The 23358-nt window shown below is 36.3% G+C and overlaps 3 protein-coding genes across 4 annotated transcripts; 1 reads left to right on the top strand and 2 right to left on the bottom strand.

The window, feature by feature from the left end:
* Nucleotides 1-7567: 7567 nt before the first annotated feature.
* LOC104101294 (uncharacterized) lies at nucleotides 7568-11058 on the top strand. Its single transcript, XM_009608741.4, has 5 exons — nucleotides 7568-8366; nucleotides 9115-9270; nucleotides 10156-10251; nucleotides 10337-10489; nucleotides 10606-11058. The coding sequence occupies exons 1-5, from the start codon at nucleotides 7773-7775 to the stop codon at nucleotides 10738-10740; spliced, it is 1134 nt and encodes a 377-aa protein (XP_009607036.1). The 5' UTR covers nucleotides 7568-7772; the 3' UTR covers nucleotides 10741-11058.
* Nucleotides 11059-11437: 379 nt separating this feature from the next.
* On the bottom strand, nucleotides 11438-16183 carry LOC104101295 (uncharacterized). 2 transcript variants are annotated; one of them, XR_687423.4, is made up of 10 exons: nucleotides 15799-16183; nucleotides 15554-15631; nucleotides 14778-14874; nucleotides 14426-14649; nucleotides 14175-14277; nucleotides 13610-13710; nucleotides 13322-13496; nucleotides 12186-12351; nucleotides 11971-12071; nucleotides 11438-11821 (listed from the first exon to the last, which is right to left on the bottom strand). XR_687423.4 is itself a non-coding variant. In XM_009608742.4 (10 exons), exons 1-10 carry the CDS (start codon nucleotides 16051-16053, stop codon nucleotides 11762-11764), a joined length of 1365 nt encoding a protein of 454 aa, XP_009607037.1. In that variant the 5' UTR covers nucleotides 16054-16181; the 3' UTR covers nucleotides 11438-11761. The 2 variants fall into 2 exon arrangements, 1 of the variants encoding a protein (XP_009607037.1); XM_009608742.4 differs by having other exon boundaries at nucleotides 12181-12351; nucleotides 15799-16181.
* A 645-nt stretch (nucleotides 16184-16828) lies between these two features.
* Nucleotides 16829-23026, bottom strand: LOC104101296 (uncharacterized). The gene is made up of 5 exons (XM_009608743.4): nucleotides 22453-23026; nucleotides 21489-22349; nucleotides 21194-21302; nucleotides 20641-20776; nucleotides 16829-17138 (listed from the first exon to the last, which is right to left on the bottom strand). Exons 1-5 carry the CDS (start codon nucleotides 22536-22538, stop codon nucleotides 17017-17019), a joined length of 1314 nt encoding a protein of 437 aa, XP_009607038.1. The 5' UTR covers nucleotides 22539-23026; the 3' UTR covers nucleotides 16829-17016.
* Between the last annotated feature and the right edge of the window lie 332 nt (nucleotides 23027-23358).

Raw genomic sequence — 23358 nt, forward strand, 5'->3', positions numbered from 1 at the left:
TATAATTAAATTCACAAAAAATCTTCAGCAACTAGCCTAAGTCCAAATTCAATCCGTTAAGCATCCGAAACACACCTGAGGCTTCCGAGACCTCAATCAAACATACCAACCAGTCGTAAAATACCATACGAACTTAGTCAAGCCCTCGAATCACATCAAACAACACTAAAAACACGAATCACCATCCGATTCGAACTTAATGAACTTGAAACTTCAAACTTCTAAAACCGATACTGAAACCTTTCAAATCACGTCCGATTGACCTCAAATTTTGCACACAAGTCATAATTGACATTACAGACCTACTCTAACCTCTAGAATCAGAATCCGACCCCGATATCAAAAATTTCACTACCGGTCAAAATCTCCAAAAATTCGACTTATGCCAATTCAAACCTAAATCAGCTACACACCTCCAAAATACAAACCGGACACGCCCCTAAGTCCAAAATCACCCAACGGAGTTAACGGAACCGACAAAACTCCATTCCGGGGTCGTCTTCATACAATTCTAACTACGGTCAAAATTCTAAGGCTTAAGCTTCCGTTTAGGGACTAAGTGTCCCAAAAATACTCCGAAACCAACAATAAAACCTCCCCGCAAGTCACATAAGCAGAAAAAGATACGTGGGAAGCAGTTAATAGGGGATCGAGACTATTACTCTCAAAACGACAGGACGGATCGTTACACATAATTATTGAAGAAAGATGAACACAAGGAACTTACCTCAACAATCCCCTTGAAAATCCTCTTACAAATATCCAAAATCCGAGCTCAAAATATTAGAAAATGAAGAATATCGTAAACCCTTATGTTTATATGTTATGCCCAGTCAAACCACAACTGCGGTCCAAAATTCGCTTCTGTGGTCCCGCGCTTGCGGTGAAATCTCCGCATTTGTAGAATTCACTTGCCCAACGTGCCTTCGTTTCTGCGACGCCCAGTCTGCTTCTGCGGACATGCTTCTGCGAAGGGCCGCCCGCTTCTGCGAAGTTGCCACCAAGTGCCCATGCGCTTCTATGATCCAACACCCGCATCTGCGGACATGCAGGTGCGGAAAGGACCTCGCACTTGCGACCTCTACCGGCTTCATTCTTGACCGCTTCTGCGGCCCCTTCCTCGCTTCTACGAGCTCGCATCTGCGGTTCCCAATCCGCAGGTGTGATTTACACCAGCAATTGTAAATCTTCATCCATTCTTCAACTTCAAACTTTGGTCCATTAACCATCCGAAATTAATCCGAGCCCCCCAGGACTTCGACCAAACATACCAACAAGTCTTAAAACATTATACGAACTTAGTCGAGTCTTTAAGTCACCTCAAACCACATCAAAAATACGAATCGCACCCCATTTTAAGCCTAATGAACTTTGAAACTTCCAAATTCTACAAACAACGGCGAAACCTATCAAATCACGTCCGATTGACTTCAAACTTTGCACACAAGTCACAAATGACACCACGAACTTACTCCCACTTCCGGAAATCTAATCCGACCCCGATATCAAAAAGTCCACACCCGGTCAAACTTTTCAAAATTTTAACTTTCGTCATTTCAAGCCTAATTCTACCACGGACCTCCAAATCACGATCCAGACACGCTCCTAAGTCCAAAATTCTCCAACGGAGCTAACAGAACCATCAAAATTTAAATCCGCGGTCGTTTACACATAAGTCAATATCTAGTCGATTTTTTCAACTTAAGCTTTCCATTATGAGACTAAGTATCTCAATTCATTTCGAAATCTCTCTGGACCCAAACCAACTAACCCGATAAGTCATATAACAGCTATAAAGCACAAATTGAGCAGTAAATGAGGGAACATGGCTATAACTCTCGAAACGACCGGCCGAGTCATTACACCTACTCTTTTAAAATATAAATCTTCCGAAAATTATTTTGTTTCAACTTAAGCAATTTAAATTTTCAACAAACAAAACTTCATCAATTTGATTCTCTCAAATAGTAGTAAGAATAACATAAGTTTATTATAAGTTTGTAGCTAGATTCTTCAATATCTGTGGGACGATATCATAAACTATACTAATATTTGATAGAGTACGGGTAGCAAAATCTTATACACATTGGCCTCGTCAGATTGCCATGAGTTCAGGCGATTTTTGCTGTTGTATTCATGAATACAACATCGTGAATACGTGCACGTACAACTGGACTGCACTGAAGATTAATAGGAGTGTTTGTTATATTTTTAATAAATAAATAAAGATTAATATGGTCAATTCTATTGTTAATTATTGGTAAAAGTTAGATTCTTTAATATGTGCGAAAACAACAAAAAAAATCAAATAAAGTTGATCGGAGGGAGTCACTTAGTACTTTTTCGTCCCAATTAACGTCACTTTTGCTCAAAAATATTACCCCAAAATAATTATCGCTTTAGGAATTCAAGACTAAATTTGTTAATTATTTTCAATTAATGACCTTAATATTAAAGCAATAATAGTTCTTTTTAATACTATTCAACTCTCAATTTTTTTTTAATAAGAGTAACTCTAGAAACTAAATCTTGTATTTATTATTTAATGGGTGTGAACGTAACTAAAATGGAATGGAGGAAGTATCTTGCGAACTTTGGTGGAGTTAGCTAGCGTTTGGACATAGATTTAGTTGAAATTTGAAAAAAATGAGTTTTTGAAAGTTAAAATTGTATTTGGACATGCATTTTACTTGAAAAGAATTTGAAATTTTGTTAGTAGAAAATTTCAAAAACTAATAAACTACTCTAGAATTGTTTTTGGAATTTGAAGATTTTGTTTTCAAAATCTGTAAAAAAATAATTAAAATCTATAAAGAAATAGATATTTAAAAGTAAATTTTTTTAAAAAACTTTCAAATTATATGACCAAACGGGAGCTTATTGTTTTGCTAACTCCAGTGGAGGTTTTTTCCTTTTTTTTTTTTTTTTTTTAAAAGTTTAGCAATCTAAAAATTATAAAGAATTTAAAATAAAAGCAAACATTTGGTGGCAAATTGAGAGTGATAATTAGCTGTAAAAGTATACCTGTAGGCTGTGTAGAAACAAGATATGGTACTATAATTAATACTGTCGCTATCTTCATTAATTCATTCTGCCTCGAAAAGTAACACTAGCATTCATCATATGTAGGGGTACTAGATTCTTGTCCCTCCGTTTGCTGTTTACTTTTAATTGGTATATATATTAAAATAAATTTTTATTTTTATTTGTTACTTTACAAAGAATATAATTTTTTTTCCTATTATACCATAATATTTATTACTTATTTCAAATCATTTTCTCAAATTCAATAAAATATGCATTAATTAATATGAATATCATGGTAAATTATGCACTTCATTTATTATTTCTTAATGGGCGTGAAAAGTCAAAACGTGCCAAGTAAAAGTGAACGGAGGGAGTATTTCTTTATTTTTACCCGTTCACTTTTACTTGTCAACTATTGACTTTACACGCCATTTAAGAAATAATAAATAAATTGCATAATTTATCATGATACCCATATTAATTGATGTATAGTTTTAATAAATTTGAAAAATAATTTCAACAACAACAACGATCCAGTGAAATCCTTCTAATGGGGTCTGAGGAGGGTAGTGTGTAAGTAGACATTATCCTTATCCCAAAAGGGGAATAAATAATTAATGTTAACGACAAAACAAAAAAAATAAATTATTTTTCTCTTGATATGTAAAAAGTGACACGTAAAAATAAAAAATTAATTTTAAAATACTTGATAACTAAAAGTGAGCGGAGGGAGTACATCTTACTAAAGAATAGCTTCACATATAAGAGGAGGGAGAAGACGAGAAAGTTTGAAGTTCGACTTTGGTATCACCTGAGCATAAAGTGAATACAAATTTTAGAGAGTAGAATTTAAATTTCAGTAATGATAAAAAATCATTAAGTAATTTAATTTCATATGCCTAAGCTTTAATAAATAAGTTATTTAATTACTATATTTATGAAAAATAATAAATATTCGATGAAAAAAATCGAAATATAGTCATGAGAGTGCTAGTCTGTAATAGTAACTGTAATGTTTCATCAGAAACTGTGTGCATTGAGGCTCACCCTGTTGCTTACACCCCTATCTAATTATCTGTCGTGTTTTTACATGCTCATTAAGAAAACCTTAGGGCCCGTTTGGACATAAGAAAATTTAATTTTTTTTTAAAAAAAAATTACTTTTTTTTCGAAATCAGTGTTTGGCCATAAATTTTCAAATTTTCATTTGAAGTTGAATTTTAAATTTTTTTAAAAATTTAAAAAACTCCAAAAAGCTGTTTTTCAAAATTTTTCACTCAGATCACTCACAAAACTTAAAAAACAACCCAAAATTATATTCATGTCCAAACACAACTCTAGTTTTCAAATGTCACTTTCATTTGAAAAATAATTTCACTTTTTTCGGAATTTTACAATTCTTATGTCCAAACGCACACTTAATTAGGAGAGATTTTTAACTATTTTATTCTTATTTATATCTTAAGATATGATTTCTCTTCATTAAATATTTATTTTATTTATGTGTCGTCTTCATATCCAAGAACAATTATTACTAAAGGTAAAATGAGAAAAAGATAGTTATGTTTTAAACTTTAAAAATATCAAATAATTTAAGATAATTATTTTTAAAAATTTAGACCAAGAGTATAATTTGGATTTTGTACTTTGAATTGTGAAAGTCAGTATAGAGTAGAAAAGACATAGTAATTCATGGGGAAGAATATGGGGCCTCCACTCTCCCCAAGATTTTTCATGCTTTACAGTGAAGATATCTTTTATAGGTCAAAAATAGAGTACAGCTTTTATCTTATCATATGATGTGATTTAAATCTGTTTTCCCACTTAAGGAAGTGTAAACTTGACGCCAGAAATAGATATTATGGTGTTATTTGCACCGGCTATTGTTTGACCTTAAGATTCTTGATTTCTGGACCCCATTTAAAAATTTAGCAACACTGTACTATGTGTTTGTACTGGTTTCACTTTCACACCACTCTGGTTATATTTTTCCATTCTCATTTTAAAATTTCTGGTTCCAATTCCTCCGCCACATATAACTAAGGGACGTAAAAATTATTTATTGTATCACACTATATCGTTGAATTCTCTTAGATTTTTTGTATGCATAATTTTTTATATTTTGACACCTATTGATTAAAAATCGCGACTACAGCATTGGTTCCACCTTAACCTCCCACCTTGCAGCATTTACAGTTTTTAACGTGTAAGATTGGTTGCCTATCGTTTAGAAACAAGTCTAATTACTCAGAAGTGCGACACCTCTTCTCATGAATATGACATTTTAATTGTCTGTTTCTGATTTTGCACCCGATTAACGAAACTTTTCACTTGATTCAATATTAAGCATACCATTTTCGATCTCACGCTCTTAAACTAGATGAGTATAACTATGATAGGACTATGGTTGCAGCTACTCCCTCTGTCTCATATTATGTGTCGTGTTTCTCTTTTATACATCTATTAAGAAATATTAATTAGAAAAGAGATTGGACTATTCTACCCTTATTTATGTCTTAAAATATAATCTCTCTTCAGTGAAAATATTCTATTTATGTGTTATTTCCATTTTCATGAACAATTATTACTAAGGGTAAAAAAAAAAAAAAAATCAATTTTGTTTTGAATTTTTAAAATAACAAATAATTTGAGACAACTATTTTTAGTAATTACGACTGTTAATATGAGATAGAGGGAGTAATGTTTTGGCTTAATTAAAGAAAGTAAAGTATATCTAATTTGGGCCTGAATTCATATGCAAGTGTGAAACAAAATAGTCTTCAAGAAAATTAGAAAATTAGATAGGGCAGCAGCTTCAGAATAAATGTCTATGCTTTCGGGTAAAGCCTTGAATATGATTTAGGTCTGATTCCTCTAATTACTTTGAGTTGAATTCCCTTTGACCATTTGTTAAATGTTCTTTTCGCACTAAGCGCGCTAATAAAATGGCAAAAACAAATTGTTTTTTTTTCTTCTTTTGATTTTCTGCTTTTGGTTGGCACTAATTGTTTTGGAATTCCTTCCATTTCACTTTGTCAATAAAGAAAGTAAAGCAAAAGGTAATTTAGAGAACTCCAAAGATGACACTCGAAACATTTTCATTGCAACGCAGCTGATTAGTCAGTCACGCAGCTAACAAAGAAGACAAAATTAATGCATCCCCACCAAACCAAAAATGATTCTAATCATTTGCACCAAACGTAACCAATACTAGCACATACACAAAATAAAATAAATAAGAATCAGTTAACTGTAAAAAAAAATTTAAAAAAATATGCACGTCTTGTACATTCATTTGTGGTAATGTACTCCTTCATTCTTAAGCAGAGGTCTCGGGTTCGAGCCCTTAATATGAAGTCGCCTTTGTTAGGGAGCGCTTTACCCCAATGTAGGACTTACCGGCACAAATTCGGATTTAGTTCCAATACGGGTACCGGACACCGGATAGAAAACAAAAAAAAGAAGAAAAAGAACTGAAATTTTCTACCTTAATTCTACTATGCTCTACAGGAAAAACAAAAGAGACTAAAAAGGTGGATAATACTAACAGTAAAGCTCTAAGGTTTCGTTTGATGGGGTATATAAGAATAATTAGTAATGTTGAGATTATTTCTTATAAACTGTTTAGTTTGGTATATTAAAAATAACATGTATTGTATAATTTTTTTAAAGAGTTATTTGTTTATAAAAATATCCTCCGACAACTTGGAAAAGGATTTGAAAGGGTTGTTTTGTCTTTGTACATGTTTATCCATATATTAAGATTGATATGATATTGCTAATGCCATAATTTATTATGTATAAGAATACTAATGAATTAGGTATATAACTAATACAAGTATTAATTATACGCATGTTGAAAAATACTACCAAATAAGAAATTAATAATATTAAAGTTAATATATACTCTATATGTTTACTTTTACTTGTCCATTTTAAACTTTTTATGCCCTTTAAGAAAGAATAATTGTAGTATATATTTTATCATATAATCTCTAATGATGATAGTATTTTAAAAAGTATTGAGAAATAAATTGAGGAATAAGTAGTTAATGATAAGGGTAAAATCAAAAAAAATTATCTTTTTCTTATATAGTAAAATGGTAATATATTTTTAGTATAAAAGAAAATTAAAAGTGAACGGAGTGAGTTCATTATTGTCCCTAATACATCCTGTCAAAGGACCCTAATTGCTAAAAATTCCTCCACCCCATCTTTTCATATTCCTTTCCCCCAAAACCCCACTTTATTTTCTGGTTCTCCTTTTTCCTCCAAAAACACTAACAAATGAAAAGGAAAACAACTGTGAATTGGCATACGGGAAATACTCGATAAAAAAAATAAAAGTTACTTGTAAAATTTTATACATCAAAGGTAAAGATTAGCAGAATCTCAGATAAGATAGAATCTTAACAAAGGAAAATGGATTAAGTTATCTACTTCCATACTAATATGATTATGAAAATATAAAAAAAGGTTTATTTTTCATAAAATGATATTTTAATTTAAAAAGTAGTCCTACTAAGGAGGAAATATATTATCTTTCCTCTTCCTCTGTTTCTCTCCTTTTTCCTCTGAAATGCTGCTTCTCTGACATCCTCATTCTCTCCTTCTGAATATCATCCTTTCTCCTTTATCTTCCGCCTAAAATATTGTCACTACTCTCTATAACCAAAATCTATTCTTTACAAAAATACCAAAATTCTTGAATTTTCCATAGTTATTTTCCACTACAGTTCACAACCATGCCTGTAGTATTTTCAGAAAGCTCAGCAATTTCAGACCAAATTAGATACAGAAAATCCAGAACCCAAAACCAACAACAAGATATAGATCCAATTCCAATATTATCTTCTTCTACTCGCTCAAAGCCCACAATTTCCTCTCTACTTTTAGCACCATTTTCGCCTACAAGTCCAACCCATGAAAATCCAACTACAACCACTAGTACCTCTACAGCTATTTCCACTAAAAAGAAAAACTTTACAACATTTAGAGGACTGGGTTGTACGGCTTCATCTCAAGTGTCGGTTCCTGCTGTAATAAGAACTTCTGCTGACTGGGATTCCAAGAGAGTCAAGAAGAAAAAACAGAACAGCAACAAGAACAAATCCGTTAATTCTTCTGTTAATGTTAACGGAGGAGGGATTGGGTGCAATAATAATAATGGTATCCAGAATAACACGTCATCATCATCGAGCTGTGTGGGTGTTCCTGATGTTTGGTGTGGTCCTGGAATTGGACTAACTACTGATGCTGCTTCTGTTGATTGTGTTGTTTCAAGAAGACCCGTCTCTGGTAGGGGAAGAATTGAAAATGACAAGGTTACCCCTAGAGAGGTACTGTTATGTTTTGTTTTTCTTGATTGTAGATTGCTTCAACATGAGAATTGATAGGCCAAGTTTGTTGACTGTTGGATTTTTACTTATTGTTCTTGGTTTCATATGTCATAAATATCTTTGAGTCTTAAGCTTTGGATTTGCTCTTGGACTTTTGGTGAAGCTTCTTTCTCCAGGTTGAATTTCAGGGTCAAGACAACTTCTCTCATTGTTATTTGTTAGTATTCTGAAATTAGGTTTTGAATGGTAACTTTATCTTTAAAATGATTCATTTGCTGGTTTATGTTTAAAGTTAGCTGATGAGGAAAGGGGGAAAGTTGCTCTCAATAGATCAGGACTAGTATGTCTTTTAGACTTGTCATTGCTGCTATTTCCAATCTTGCATTTTACCATCTTTCCCTCAAAGAATTGAAGTTGTTGATTCTCAAAGTTATTTGGTAAGTCATGCTTGCTGATCCTACTTAATAAGAAGAAAAATACTCATGCTTGGTGATCCTTTCGCTCGATCTCTCATTGTTAGTTCTGCTTGTTTTTCCCGCTCTTGTACTTCTTTGCCTCGCTGTGAAGTGTCATAAATTCATTTTCTCACCAGTTTCACTTTTGAATTTAAGTTGTAACTTCAGCTTAATGGAGTCGTAGGTGAATGTTGAATATATGGTTTACGTTTTCTTTTTGCTAAAGTTCATTATAAGGTTTACATAAGCTAATTCTTGCAAATCTAACAATTATTCCTTTTGTTTCTGTACAGCGATCTACATGTCCTGTGCGAAGAATGGTGAGCCCAGAAGACAACCCTTTTTTGGATATAGAAAGTAGCCTTAGTGTACCGCGATCCCAAGTAGAATTATTTGCATCTAGGCATCATCGACATTCTCGCCACGGTTACCCAGAAGGGCTTGCAGAGGTGAGTTTATACATACTTTACTGCCACACAGATTTAGTTATATCTTGCTGCTTCACTGCCTTTTGTCATGTAAATTGCGAAGTTGTCATTCGTGCGTGAATGTCCAAGTAAAAGTTAGTTTTCCGGTGCTCAGGAGCATCTAGCTATGATCCCACAGTACCTTGCTGAACAATGATCTCGACTCTTTAGAATATCTTTTCATTCTACAATTATCATTTTCTTTAGAAGGAAACGGTATTAGGGAAATAGGTTTTTGCACAACTTTTTGTCCAGATTATTACAAGTAATCTTAGCAGCTTGGTATAGAGGCTTTACATGCTGATGCATCCTGCAACGATTTTTGCCTTAGTGTTTTAAATATGTCTGGTTAGCTTGGAAGATACCAGCATATCGTTTATTGACTTGTTTAAATTAGTTGTGAATGCCAAATAAAATTAAATGAGAGGTCATGCTTAGCCCCACAAGGAAATGCTCGTGCTCCTTTTATCACAGGAATTGAGCATCATTGGCTCAATGCTGGCAAAGTTTGATGCTATTGTATAAGAGACATAGTAAACAAAAGCATTTTCTCTTTTGGAAAATATCATAAACTTAATCTGATTTCTGTCCTTCCAATTGCCATGTCTTAAATTGCTTTATGATCTTAATAATGGTAAAGCCGTGTGCGGAACTAATTTCATGGAGTATCCTTGTTTAAGAGTTAAGGAGCACAATGGGATAATGTGCATGGACTCTGGGGTATAATGTTTGCTTAAGGTTCTGAAATGTGATAGTCTGCAATACTTCGTCACTGTTATCTCCTGTATTGTGCCTGACTGCGATGGATCAACTGGAACCAATCTTAGGGAGATAATATGCATGATCTTTGTGGGGGTGTGATTGCAGATTGTGATGCTTCAAAATAGTCTTATGGGAGGAAGGACAGTTGGTCTTGATCGATATCGGGACTTGAGACTTGACGTGGATAACATGTCATACGAGGCAAGTCATTCCCTTGTCAATCTAGCCATCCTTTTTTAATATATCTCACGTTCTCTTTATCAATGATCACCCTTTAAATAAACAGGAATTGCTGGAACTTGGTGATAAAATTGGATATGTCAACACGGGATTGAGAGAAGATGATATATGTCGATGTGTTAGAAGAACCAAGCCCTTCTTTTTGAATAATTTCTCTCTTATCCGCACAGAATTGGAAAGGAAGTGCAGCATCTGTCAGGTTTTTTCTGAGAGAAATTTTATTAGACATTATTTTTTGTTACTTGCACTTCTTGAAAGCTTTTTTTGGTTGTTCCAACAGTTGACACTTTGTCCTTTCTGCTTCTCCCAATACAGGAGGAATATGAGGCTGAGGATGAGATGGGAAAGCTGGATTGTGGACACTTCTATCACATTCGTTGCATAAAGCAGTGGCTGATGCAAAAAAATAGTTGTCCCGTTTGTAAATCTGCAGCTATGTCTAATAGCTAGACGTAAAAAACATTTCCACCCCGCATGAACCTGTCGTTCTTTCTGTATAGCTTCTGTCATCACTACAAGCTAGAAAATTCTTTACAGGGCGTTTCTACCCTATTTGATTACTGAAAATGATGGTTCTGTTGTTTGAGTGGCAATCCAATATGGACTGAGACGAATGGTACACAAAGTATTACTATTCTTGTTTGAGTACAGTGGTTGAATGGTACAAAATTTACCATTACTAATTTTACATGTATTGCAGATAAGTTTCTGTCATTCTATGTCAAGGTTGATTTGGTGCTTCATAATACAATTCGATTTTTCATGGCAGTTTAGTCCCTTTGTTTATATTTACACCCCAACCCCCAAACCCCAACTTCATTGCTAGAGGGGAAATCATTGCATGAAACTAGTTGTGAGCCTCAAATTGACGAGTGCTGCAGTTGATATATGTATCTTTATTGAGGTGGGTATTTTGGTCTAGATAATGGAAAACTTGACACCGTCATGTTACCATTTAAGGAGTGGGCCATCTCATATAGTCATATTAAGTGAAGTGCATTGAGCTTTTCTTAATAGTGGGTCAGTACCAGGCAATAACTTTCGCCAAAATAAGTGGACCTTGATTCCTTCATTTTGTGATCAAGATTTGTGGACTGGGAGTGGGCACGATGTCAACCTCAATATCTCTATTGCTAAAACAATGAAATGAGAGCAAAATCAAAATGGCCATAGATGCAACTGTTCTATGAATTGTATTTTGCATGCTTCATAAACTGCACATCTCTTACCCACAATGGTCAATGGTCCCTAGTTATCTTTCAAATGGAACTCAATGTACATACTTATCGCTAGAGTTGGATTGTGTGGGCTCCTGTCTTTACACCCATCTCATATCCCATGCATCCGATGTAGGATTAAAGGTTAAGTTTCTCCCACTGTGGCACAATATTTTCACCGTGGCAGAGCTAATTCATTGATAAATGAGTTAGTAATCTGCTACAACTTCACACGGCACTGGTTGCAGAGGATGTTACACTCTATCATGTCGACTGAGGAATTCAATTATATATGGATATACTTGATAGAATGCCTGCATTTAGAACTTCATCTGCTTAATAATTGGTTCATATAGGTTAATAAATTTCCAGAGGTAGAAGAGAACATTGCATCATGTTCATCACTAACTTATTAGTAGTAGATTCGGAAAATATTGAATAACTGATTTTATAAAACACATACCATTCGTCCACCGACTAGATCATAATGGGCATAGTTTGGACCCTGAGGTTCACCAAAAACTTTATACGTGACCAAGTTCTCAGGAATCAGCTTGACAGTTTCTAGTACATTAATATGGCAGTAACAAGTTAGCAGTTAGATTAAAGAAATGGCTGGGAGAAGGTAAATATGTGAGTAAACATGATAACAGATCACAAAATGGTATTCTACCATACACAGCTTCAGGAGGACAAATAAGGTCTCTGTCCCCTGCAAGAGCTAAAATAGGCACATTGCTTTTGTGAAGATGGTCCTTATAAAAGAAAGTCCCACTTCTATTCCTTAGACCACCCTTTTGGAAGACTGTTGATAGCTGTGACAGAAGTTTCGCAGGAATAGTACCTGCATAAATGTAACCATGTGATATTCCATAAATAATAGCCATAAAAGTACTCTCAGAGTTTCTTCTATCTTTTAATATCTTATTTTATTATTTCAGAGGGGAGGTACTGGGCAGTTTGGAGGATGCAGAGTCCTAATCTATTGAAGGCTTTAAGATAGATGTTAGGTGTGCATAGTATCATGTTAGCAATGGTCTAATGATCTCAAAGACGGTTGATGCAACACAACAGATGACAAACACAGTCAATTTATACATCATATACTGCTTGGACAGCGATCTGCTTAACAGAGAGTTAGTTTGCTTGAGAAACTAAAGTAATTTCAGAAATAAAAATTACTACGAAGTCATTTTACCTACAAGAAATGCGAGTTTGTTTAAGCTAAAGCTTGTTAATAGTTCTAATGGAGTACAGTACACAGTAACCAAAAAAAATAAAAAATATATATATAAACTATGAGTTCAACTGAGGTAATGTCCTCAGGTAGAAATATGTTATGACACCCAAATGGTTGGAGAAGTAAAAAGTTAGATTCAGTTGTGCAATGACATAGCAGTCCATGATAATCGACAACTGTGGAAATCTAAGAAAGTGAAACAAGATTTCTCGTATAACGACACCTATCACAGGCAAATGCTTCTATATTAGCTTGAACTGTGAACAAAAACTTGATTGCATGTCGGATATTGCTGTTATTGTGTAACGCCAAACAATAATACCAATCTTGTTTTGGAGAGCTTGCGCTTGTTATCCCCTTCCATCAAGTCAACAATTCACCTAAGGTGGAACCAAACCAATTACAGTATATCATTTCCCTTTAAGGCTTTTACTAGCAAGACGCGACTAACCATAAAAGCAAGATTCAATAAATGGAGCTGACAAAGAAAACAGCACAAGTCAATCATGTTTTGCATCTCTTCTCACTGATGGTTATGATCTTTGATGAAGAAAGAAAGCCAGCTCATACTTACAAAAGTTTTTCAAGACAAGCCTCTCAAACATTTCCGGATGCATCATATTTTGCGCAGATACCTGAGGATTTAACCATGATAAGAGATACGGAGGACGAGATGCAAGAGGATAGATGGCTGCGAGTAATGCTCCGAGTGGAACAACTGGAAGATTCACAGCCTTTGCAGGATCTACCTGTGCATCCACCAACAATTAAAATCCCCTTTTCATCACATTAGAGATAAACAAAGGTTGCAGTCTATTTGAAACCCTAAAGTGCAGCATGTGATGTCTTCCATTTTACTTACTAAGGGTAAAAGCATTTTCAGGGATGACCGTGAAGTAGTGTAGTCCAGTGATGAACCCAAAGTGATGACTGATGCCAACTCAGTGCACTTTCCTCTGGAACCTGGTAAATCAAAGACATTAATTCAGACGCATGTAAATATATACTACATGAAGTTACACATATCGTCCCTCTATCCCAAAATGTTTGGCGGCACTTTTCTCTTCCCAAGATACAGACTAAGTAAACTTAGACCTAATTTCACCATTTTGATATGAGGAGAATTGCAATTTATAGTACTTATTGCTCAGTTTCGATCTCATAGAGTTCAATTCCCGTTCCCAACCCATGAATATCTAAATTTTGAGATGAATTAGTCTACCCTGATTTTAGCTCTGAGATTTAGTCAAACTGACTCTCGAGAGCATTATTGTTTAATTATAAATATATTGCTAGTTATAGTTCCTTTTTCTGAATAAACAACCAAAGCACAAGCCAAAGGACTATCTGACTAACTTTGGCTACCATTTTCCCCAAAACTAAGACTAAGAAATACAAGAGTACTGGTGGATTAGAAGGCGTTATACCATTTTGTGAGAGCATGGCATACAGCAAGATACCTCCCATAGAATGGCCAATAGCGAGCAACTTTCCATCCTTCGGTCTGCATTGGTTCCTTATGTAGTCCATCTACATAAACAAAAACAGAAGCACTAACTAGTAACTAATGCACGTCAAGCGCATAAATATAATAATCTTAGAAAAGCTCCTGTAATACATTACACGAGGAGATAAAGACCAATCTATTCAAAATCCATGCCACGAGATGTCACCTCACCGCTGTAGGCACATCTTCTTCCAAGTAATGATCGAAGTCCCAGTTATACTTCCCAATCAGATGAAGCTGTTTCAAGAAATCTTCTACTGTAATAGAAAAGCGGTTTTGCAAACCAGTAAACTGAGAGATTGGTTGTTGATTTTCCTCAATAATATTTCCAAGTCCATGACCAAATTCAGTGAGTTGGCTTGTAATAGCAGACACTTGTGTTGCATCTTGTAATCCTGAAATTTTTACCCAAATATGAATGTGATTGCAATGAAACCGCCTTTTTAACAGGGTTTTACATTTTTTTCCAATTGCTTCCTGATTGATTTGTATGCTAAGGGATAATTAATCCATTAACACTTACCTTCATCTTGACTAATTTTTGCGCTCAAGCCAGCACCTCGAACTTCAAGAATCCAAGTATCAAATCCTTGGTGAGACATATATCGTGCAAAAGATGACTGCAAGTAACCATATTTTTGATTTGAAGGTTAAACCATCAAACTGACATCTAGCTAAAATCAAAGACAAACCAAAAACTGGGAAATCAGAATAAAGTTTAACAATGACCACATCAGCTCACACAGATATCTTTTGCTTGTACCTTGCACTACATATCGATGAAAGCCGCAAGATCAATCTAAGAAAGCAGAAAAATCACCACACCCTCAGGTATGATGAGATGACTGCACTATGTAATTAGACAGGTACAGAGTGTACATTATAGTGTACGTTTACGATAATAAAGTGTGAGAAACTATCTACGGAAGCAAAGATGGTATGTTAATTTTCACAGGCTGTTATAAAGTTTGGACATTTAAACAAATAGATGTTAAACATGAAGCAACCATCCCATGTTCATATATACTATTTGTTGCAATTTTAATGAATTTTTACACATAAATTATGATACATGTCAAAAGCACAGGGTTCAGATGAACCCACTACCATAAGGCTGGATATGCCACTGATGATTCGAGATGAAAGACAGGAGGATATTTACTGATGTTAACATATCTGTTATTAAGAGAATAGGTTAAAGGCAAATCGTCTATCCGCTGTTATGAACCATGGACTTAACACACAAGGTACTCAGCCCAGTGGGGCATGTTGAGGAGGAATAAAAAAGCAGAGACTTACACCAGGAGCAAGATCATAGCCAATGGCATTAGTGCCTACTCCAGACAACAATAACAGAGGATGATTCCTGCGGCTCCGCTGCACACACATTTTCACATTATATCTATATATTTTAATAGTATTCAGAAGATAATTAAAGGGGAACGGTGCTTTCCAAGCTTAATATATATGTATAATAATGTGTAGTAATATTTTTTTGGATTATCTATTAACATATTATAGAGTTCAATTTCAATGTAGAGCACCTGTGGTGAAGGTAAGTAGCGCCATAGGGCGAGTTTCCATTCATTGTTGGGAAGGGGAACGTAATGAAGCTCATCGGCCGTACAAACAGAGGGCTTAGGGCTGGTTCTACCACCTGCGCTACTACTGATGCAGAGTGGCCGCAGCCTCTGCGGTGGACTACCAACGGCAGCGGCGGGTTCTACGGCGGAGAAAGACGGAAGGCCAGCCGGCGCGTGAATCGCCCAACGGAAATCCGATGGAGCAAAAGCAATCATTTTATTACACTAGTTGTATTTAGGAACAAAGGAACAAGTTCTTAATCTTTGTAGCCCAGAATGAGACGCATTAATATTTGATGCGTAATTTCCAAATTCTCGTTTTATTCATATTTGTTGCTTTCAATTTTCCTGAGTGTGATAGTATCTTAAATGCATGCAACATGTGCACGTGTCCGGTGCTAATGCTCCGCCTACTCCACGGGATAACAGTAATTCCTCTGTCCCAATTTTAATTTCAGTATTTATTAAATATAGAGTTTAAAATATTAACGTAAGGTAGTAAATAGTAACGTGACATAAATAGTAATTAAGAAATGGTTAGAAAGGTTACATAAGGGAAAAAAATATCACATAAATTTAAAAATTACAAAAATTGTAGTAATATTATCTTAGATAAAATGGCATGTGGAGGAAAAAGACAGTGATGGAACGCAATTCCCAAAAAAGAGTAGAAGAGGAAAGATGAAGATACGTGAAAGAGAGAACTGCCCCTTTTGGCCACAGCCTGATTCCAGATTACGTATTGAGATATTTGATTTCTTATACGATTATATTAGTGAAAGGGACGCTATTGAGTAACATCAACAACACAAAAATCTTCTCAGTATTGTAAAATCTCATTGCATGGAAAAAGAAAGTCAATGACAACAAGTACACATACATTAGCTCTGTCCAATTAAAATATCATTGCTTGGATATTTAAGTGGAGGATACAGATGAGCCTTCAATATTGCCACAAAAGTCCATTGCAAAATTACAAAATCAAAACTGCTATCTGAAAGCACTGGAAAATTATGTCCATTCAGTTTAGTAAATATCTACACATCTAGAAAACAATTGAGATTTTTCTTTGAATGGTGTAGTAGTAGTAGTAGTTGATAAGCAAACAAGTCCCAAATGAAGTTTCAACTAAGATTTTTATCCTTTATTAATGAATAAATGCAAGCATGATTCAGAATGTCATCCTTGAGGTGACGAAAAGTTTACAAGAGAAAGAAGGTGTTTAGCAATCTCAACAGATGCATCTGGCTTCGCAGCTTTGAGAGCTCTCTCAGACATCTCTGTCATCGATCCCTCATTATCTGCAAAAACCCCGTTGCGCGAAGGATAACATTAGAATCCAGAGGTGTGTTAGGAGGGCCAGTTCAATAATTCTTACATAATTAGCAGAAAGATTTTGATCGGAACAATAACATGTAAAAGCACTTTAAATATGCATCTAGAGCAACCAAAAGGGTCCAAAGCAGAGCACGCTTAAGTGCAAAACTGATAAAAGACAAAGGAAAGTGATGTTCATAAACCCCAAAACCTCTACTCCCTGCTCAAAATTAAATCAGTAGAAAAGTTTAGCCAAAAGAAAGAAGACAAAATAGGTAACACAAGAAACACTAAAAGAAACACAATGCTGATAATCTATGCTATGACAAGACTATGGTCAAAGGGTTCTCCATTTGAAGAAAAATAAAGCTAGAACGAGTAGAACAAATCTATAGCAAGATTCCTGGTCCATTCTATCTGCCATTCGATGTGGTGTTTGATATAACGCCTCCTAGGTGCCATTCGATGCAATGGGCTGTTTTTTTATGTATTTATGTTTTTTTGGAAGCCATCTAAAACATACACTTTCACTTTCAGTATCCAATTGGTATGATGTTTTTTATGAAATGAATTCATGAATTCCATAAGAAGATGATTGACGGATCACTTCTCATGAGAAAAGCCACTTATACCTAATCTTCAGCATTGTAGGAACTATAGCAATCTTACTCTCTTATTCATTTTTAGTGACACTTCTTTATGGAGCTAAGGCGTCCTAGGTCTGTTGTTTATTTTGCCTTTCTGAGAATTCTTGCTCTATATATAGATACTAAACACAGGCACGTATAAAGTCTTATGTCAACCAAATTAAAGTCAATCAAATAAGCATCTTTAATGATGGTAACCTTCCCTCTCTCTTCTTATCTCTCAAGTGTGTCAACGATTCTGTGATTACTGATTTGTGACGAGCGAGGACATCAGGAGAGGCGTATTTCTCAAATTTGCTAAGGCCTGGTAAATGTATCTGCATGCTCTTTCAGCAGATATCTAAAATGTGAGAATAGATTTAAAGATAGGTCTAAAGTGCCATATTCTTGTTTGAAGCTCGTCAAACATGAATATAGCTGCAGTCTAACCAATTACCAAACTCAACAGTAAACCAGGTAAATTTGTAGCTTTGGTACCATGCTCCAACTCGGAGAGCACGGACGAGGAGGAGAAGAGGATGTGTAGGGAGTGTTACAAGAAGGCAAGGAAAGAGGCAAAATTGGTAGTCACGGCGGTTAAGACTGCAGCTTTTGAGCGATTGTACGAGGATCTTGGGGGCAAAGGAGGCGACAAGAAGCTTTTCAGGTTAGCCAAGATTAGGGAGAGGAAGGCTCGGGACCTGGACCAAGTACGGTGCATTAAGGACGAAGATAGTAAGGTTCTGGTGGAAGAGGTGTGTATCAGGCGTAGATGGCGGGAGTACTTCCATAGGCTCTTGAACGAGGGAGGGGACAAGAACATTGTGCTAGGTGAGTTGGAGAATTCAGGGAGTCAGAGGAATTTTGGGTTTTGTAGGCGTATTAGGAGCGTAGAGGTGGAGGGGGCGATGCGGAAGATGAGCAAGGGTAAGGCTACTGGGCCAGACGAGATCCCAGTGGAATTTTGGAAGAAAGTGGGTCAGCCAAGCTTGAAGTGGCTTACTGGTTTGTTTAATGTCATTTTCAGGACGAAGAAGATGCCCGAAGATTGGCGACGGAGTTGGATGATCCCCTTGTATAAAAACAAAGGTGATATCTAGGACTGTAACAACTATAGGGGTATCAAACTGCTGAGTCATACTATGAAAGTTTGGAGAGGGTGGTGGAGATGAGGGTGACGTAGTGTTACTATTTACGAGAACCAGTTCGGATTTATGCCGGGACAGTCTACTACATAAGTCATTCACCTTGTGACGAGATTGGTGGGGCAGTATAGGGAGAGGAAGAAAGACTTGCATTTGGTATTCATCGACCTAGAGAAGGCCTATGATAAAGTCCCGTGAGAGGTCCTATGGAAATGTATGGAGGCTAGCGGTGTCCCGGTGGCGTACATTAGGGCGATTAAGGACATGTACGAAGGAGCGAAAACTTGGGTGAGGACTGCGAGAGGAGACTCAGATCATTTCCCAGTGGAGATGGGGTTACATCAAGGATCGACTCTTAGCCCGTTTTTGTTGCCTTAACGTTAGATGTGCTGACGCGTCACATACAAGGGGAGGTGCCATGGTGTATGTTATTTGCTGATGACATAGTCCTGATTGATGAGACGCGAGGCAGAGTTAATGCTAAGTTGGAAGTTTGGAGACAAACACTGGAGTTTAAAGGTTTCAAGTTGAGTAAGTCAAAAACTGAGTACTTGGAGTGCAAGTTTAGTGATGGGATGCATGAAGAAGAAGTGGAAGTGAGGATTGGTACTCAAGTCATCCCTAAAAGAGATAGTTTTAAGTATCTTGGGTCTATTATTCAAGGCAACAGGGAGATTGACGAAGGTGTTATTCATCGTATTGGAGCGGGGTGCATGAGATAGAGGCTCGCCTCGGGGGTTTTGTGTGATAAGAATGTGCCACCTGGACTTAAGGGCAAGTTCTATAGAGTGGTGGTTAGACCCACTATATTGTATGTTGCTGAGTGCTGGCCCGTCAAGAAATTCCATGTCCAAAAGATGAAAGTAGCTGAAATGAGGATGTTGAGATGGATGTGTGAGCATACAAGGAAAGACAGGATTAGAAATGAAGTTATTAGGGATAACGTAGGAGTGGCATCTGTGGAGGACAAGTTGTGGGAATCGAGGCTGAGATGGTTCGGGCATGTGAAGAGGAGAGACATAGATGCTCCGGTGAGAAGGTGTGAGAGGTTGTACATGGCGGGTCTGAGGAAGGGAAGGGGTAAGCCTAAGAAGTATTGTGGAGAGGTAATTAGGCAGGACATGTCATTGCTTCAACTTACCGAGGGTATGACCCACGATAGGAAGGTGTGGAGGTCGAGAATTAGGGTTGTAGGTTAACACATAGTAGTGTGTTCCTCCTAGGCCGACCAGTAGTACTAGGACTATTTTTGTAATTTCCTTTTTATGGTTCTTTATTAAGCATGTTGTGTCATTCACGCCCGTTACCATGTTACATTGTTGCTAATATTCTTTGCTACTTGGTTGCTTTATCTCCACTGTTTCTTGAGCCGAGGGTCTATCGGAAACAACCTCTCTATCTCTATGAGGTAGGGGTAAGGTCTGCGTACACTCTACCCTCCCTGACCCCATTTATGGGATCAAACTGGGTTTGTTGTTGTTGTTGGTACCATGCTCCAACTCCCACCGCCCCAGTTTTACATATTATTAGTCACGTCAATGTCCAGCATGGATTTAGCAGAGTTACATATTCACAATCAAAATCATAGATTTTCAGATGAAGGGAAAAACTGAAGTTTATTAAACAAAACCATGACAGCAAGATGATGTATGGATTGTTTTTGATTAACTGCAATAATCAGAATAATACTACACATACAAGACAGAACACCATACCTAAAATTTCTTCAATAGCACTTTTAAGAGTCAGAGAGTCAAGTTCATCTTCAGTTATAACCCTTGAACCAGCTACATCAGCCATTAGACAAGCATTGTGAAATTGATGTCCTTCAGCCACATTCGGTGAAGGTATCTGCAAAAATTTCAAGAGAAAGCTATAAAGAAGTGTTTTGCCAAGATTAATGAACTAATCTCTCAAGGAATCTGAAACACCAGAGTTGTAAAACCGTGGAGGCAATGGATTTCTTTTCATTTATAATAAGAAGAAACGAGAAGCCATACTTCAGCTATGAATTGTAAGTTAACCAAAATTTTGGACAACTGCTATGGTCCTCTACCTAATCTCTCTCGAATGGTTTCCACCTATCTAATTTTGATCATTCAGAGCGGCTGCTATTTGATGCATGTTTGTGTGTCCAATAAACATTACACACGAATAGAGTTGTCCTCACATCAAATTTCCTCCCAAAATTGGTAAAATCAAATCGTGAGCCACAAGGCCATTTGCACCATGGATCTACAAATGTCAGTCAGAATATATGATTATTACCAGAATACAAGGTTTCCCAGCAGCCAAGATCTCGGAGCAGATCATTGCTCCAGCTCTAGATACAATAAGGTCTGCAGCTGAGTATGCCAAATCCATAGAATGCAAGAACCTTCGCCAAGATAGGATAAAATCAGATTAAAACGGATAAAAGGACATCTCTTATATTAAAGAAATTTGCCTGAAATGCAAAACTTGCCATATAGTAACCCACAATTCTCGAGTTTAAATCGGGAAATAAAACATCTTTAGCACTAATGACGAATAGGCATTTATGTTGAAACGAAACAACACTCACGGGGTTATGTATAATCGGGGATGGAATTTTACAAGGCTTTCCATCTCATCAAATGCTAGAACACCCGTCTGCCATATTAAAAACAAGTCTTTCCGTTCGTCTAACATTTCAGAATACAAATGCAAGATAGCAACATTAAGTGCATTGGCACCCAAAGAGCCACCAAGAATCAACACCACTTTACCATCCCCCTTCCCTACAACAGCCTTTGAAAAGAAATGACGCCTCGCCACAGCCTTGGATGCATATTGCCTCAACGACAATCTCACTGGATTTCCGCACACCACGCATTTATTCTTTTGCCAGAAACAATCAACAGTAGAATTAAATGCAGCAAACACTTTGTCAGCAAATAATGAAAGCACCCGATTTGCTACACCGGGTACTGAATTTTGTTCTTGGATTGCTAGTTTAATCCCTCTGAGTCCAGCAGCTAGGCAAATCGGAAACGAAACAAACCCACCAGTTCCAATTACTATATGGGGTTTGAACTCTTGAAGTATTAGGAAACTTTTGATTAGGGATTTAATGAGAACATAAGGGAGGACGAATAAATTGTACAGAGAGATGAAGGGCCGGCCCAATGGTGCGGCTCGAATCGGCGTAAAAGAATATCCTGCTGTTGGCACTGCAGTGCTTTCCATTCCAGTTGGGAGCCCAACAAAGAGTATCTGGGCATTTGGGTCAAGGGTTTTGAGATCATCAGCAATGGCAATAGCTGGGTATATATGGCCACCTGTGCCCCCTGCGGCCAATATGATTCGAAGAGTGTCAGTTCCACTTCCAGCAGCTGCTGTTGATGCATTGGTGGTTTGATCATTGGGTTTGTTTCGAGAGAGACAGCTATTGATGTTGAGATTCCTGAAGTCAAAGCAAAAAATTGAAATATATTACGCACAATAGATACAAACAAAAGCATCTACGTAACAACTATATTTATGGAGAGAAGAGAAATAGAGCCTGCCTAGATTGAAGTTGAACGGAGATTTGGGTTCGAAAGAAGCGGCGGTTCAGTGAAAGTTGCGAGTGTAAATTGATGGCAGTAAACATGATTGAGAAGGAATATGAAGAAGACAGAATCAAGATTCAGGGTATACATCTGTCTGCTCAAACATTAGATCTTTACTAGATTCTGTCTTAGCTATGTAGATAAATAGAAATTTGAACTCATGCTTTTTGTTCAATAGTAAATGTTTTCACAACTCCCAACCTCCTCCATTCTATTTAATTATTGTGCTAAAGCTCTAAGCCAAGGTTCTTTCAATTATAAATTTGAATGGATCTTTATGTTTACAACTTTTTGCAGGTTCTTGTGTTTCTTTCTATTTCCTTTAACTTCTGCATCATCTGATTTAAGGTGTCTTGTCCTTTCCTGGGGGTTATTTTCCTTCCATTGCTGTTATAAAATGGTCAAACAAGGATTCTCGTCAACAACCTTCAATTTCAACAGGTGAGTTTAAATCTCAATTTTGATCTTGTTATATGGTACAGTATACCAATCCAGATCAGATTAAAGCTTCAAGTATTTGGATCGGTTGGTAATTGTACTCGACGAGAATTGCATAAGCTCATGATTGCTTCCCTTAAAGTGTCAAAATAATTCGATATTAATTCCAAGTTGTCTGTCTCTTGCGCTGACTCATCTCCTTGTCAGTTAATTTTTTTTTTTCGTGTGTGGTTAAAAGTGATGCTATAATTTAAGTTACTACTATCTTCGTTCACTTTTAGTTGTCCACTATGAACTTTGCACGCCCCTTAAAAAATAATAAATGAAGTGCATAATTTACCATGATACTCATATTAATTGATGCATATTTTTAATGAATTTGAGAAAATGATTTGAAATGAGTAATTAATACTATTGTTTGAC

This window comes from Nicotiana tomentosiformis, chromosome 3, assembly GCF_000390325.3.
Source record: "Nicotiana tomentosiformis chromosome 3, ASM39032v3, whole genome shotgun sequence".
NCBI classification, from domain to species: Eukaryota; Viridiplantae; Streptophyta; class Magnoliopsida; order Solanales; family Solanaceae; genus Nicotiana; species Nicotiana tomentosiformis.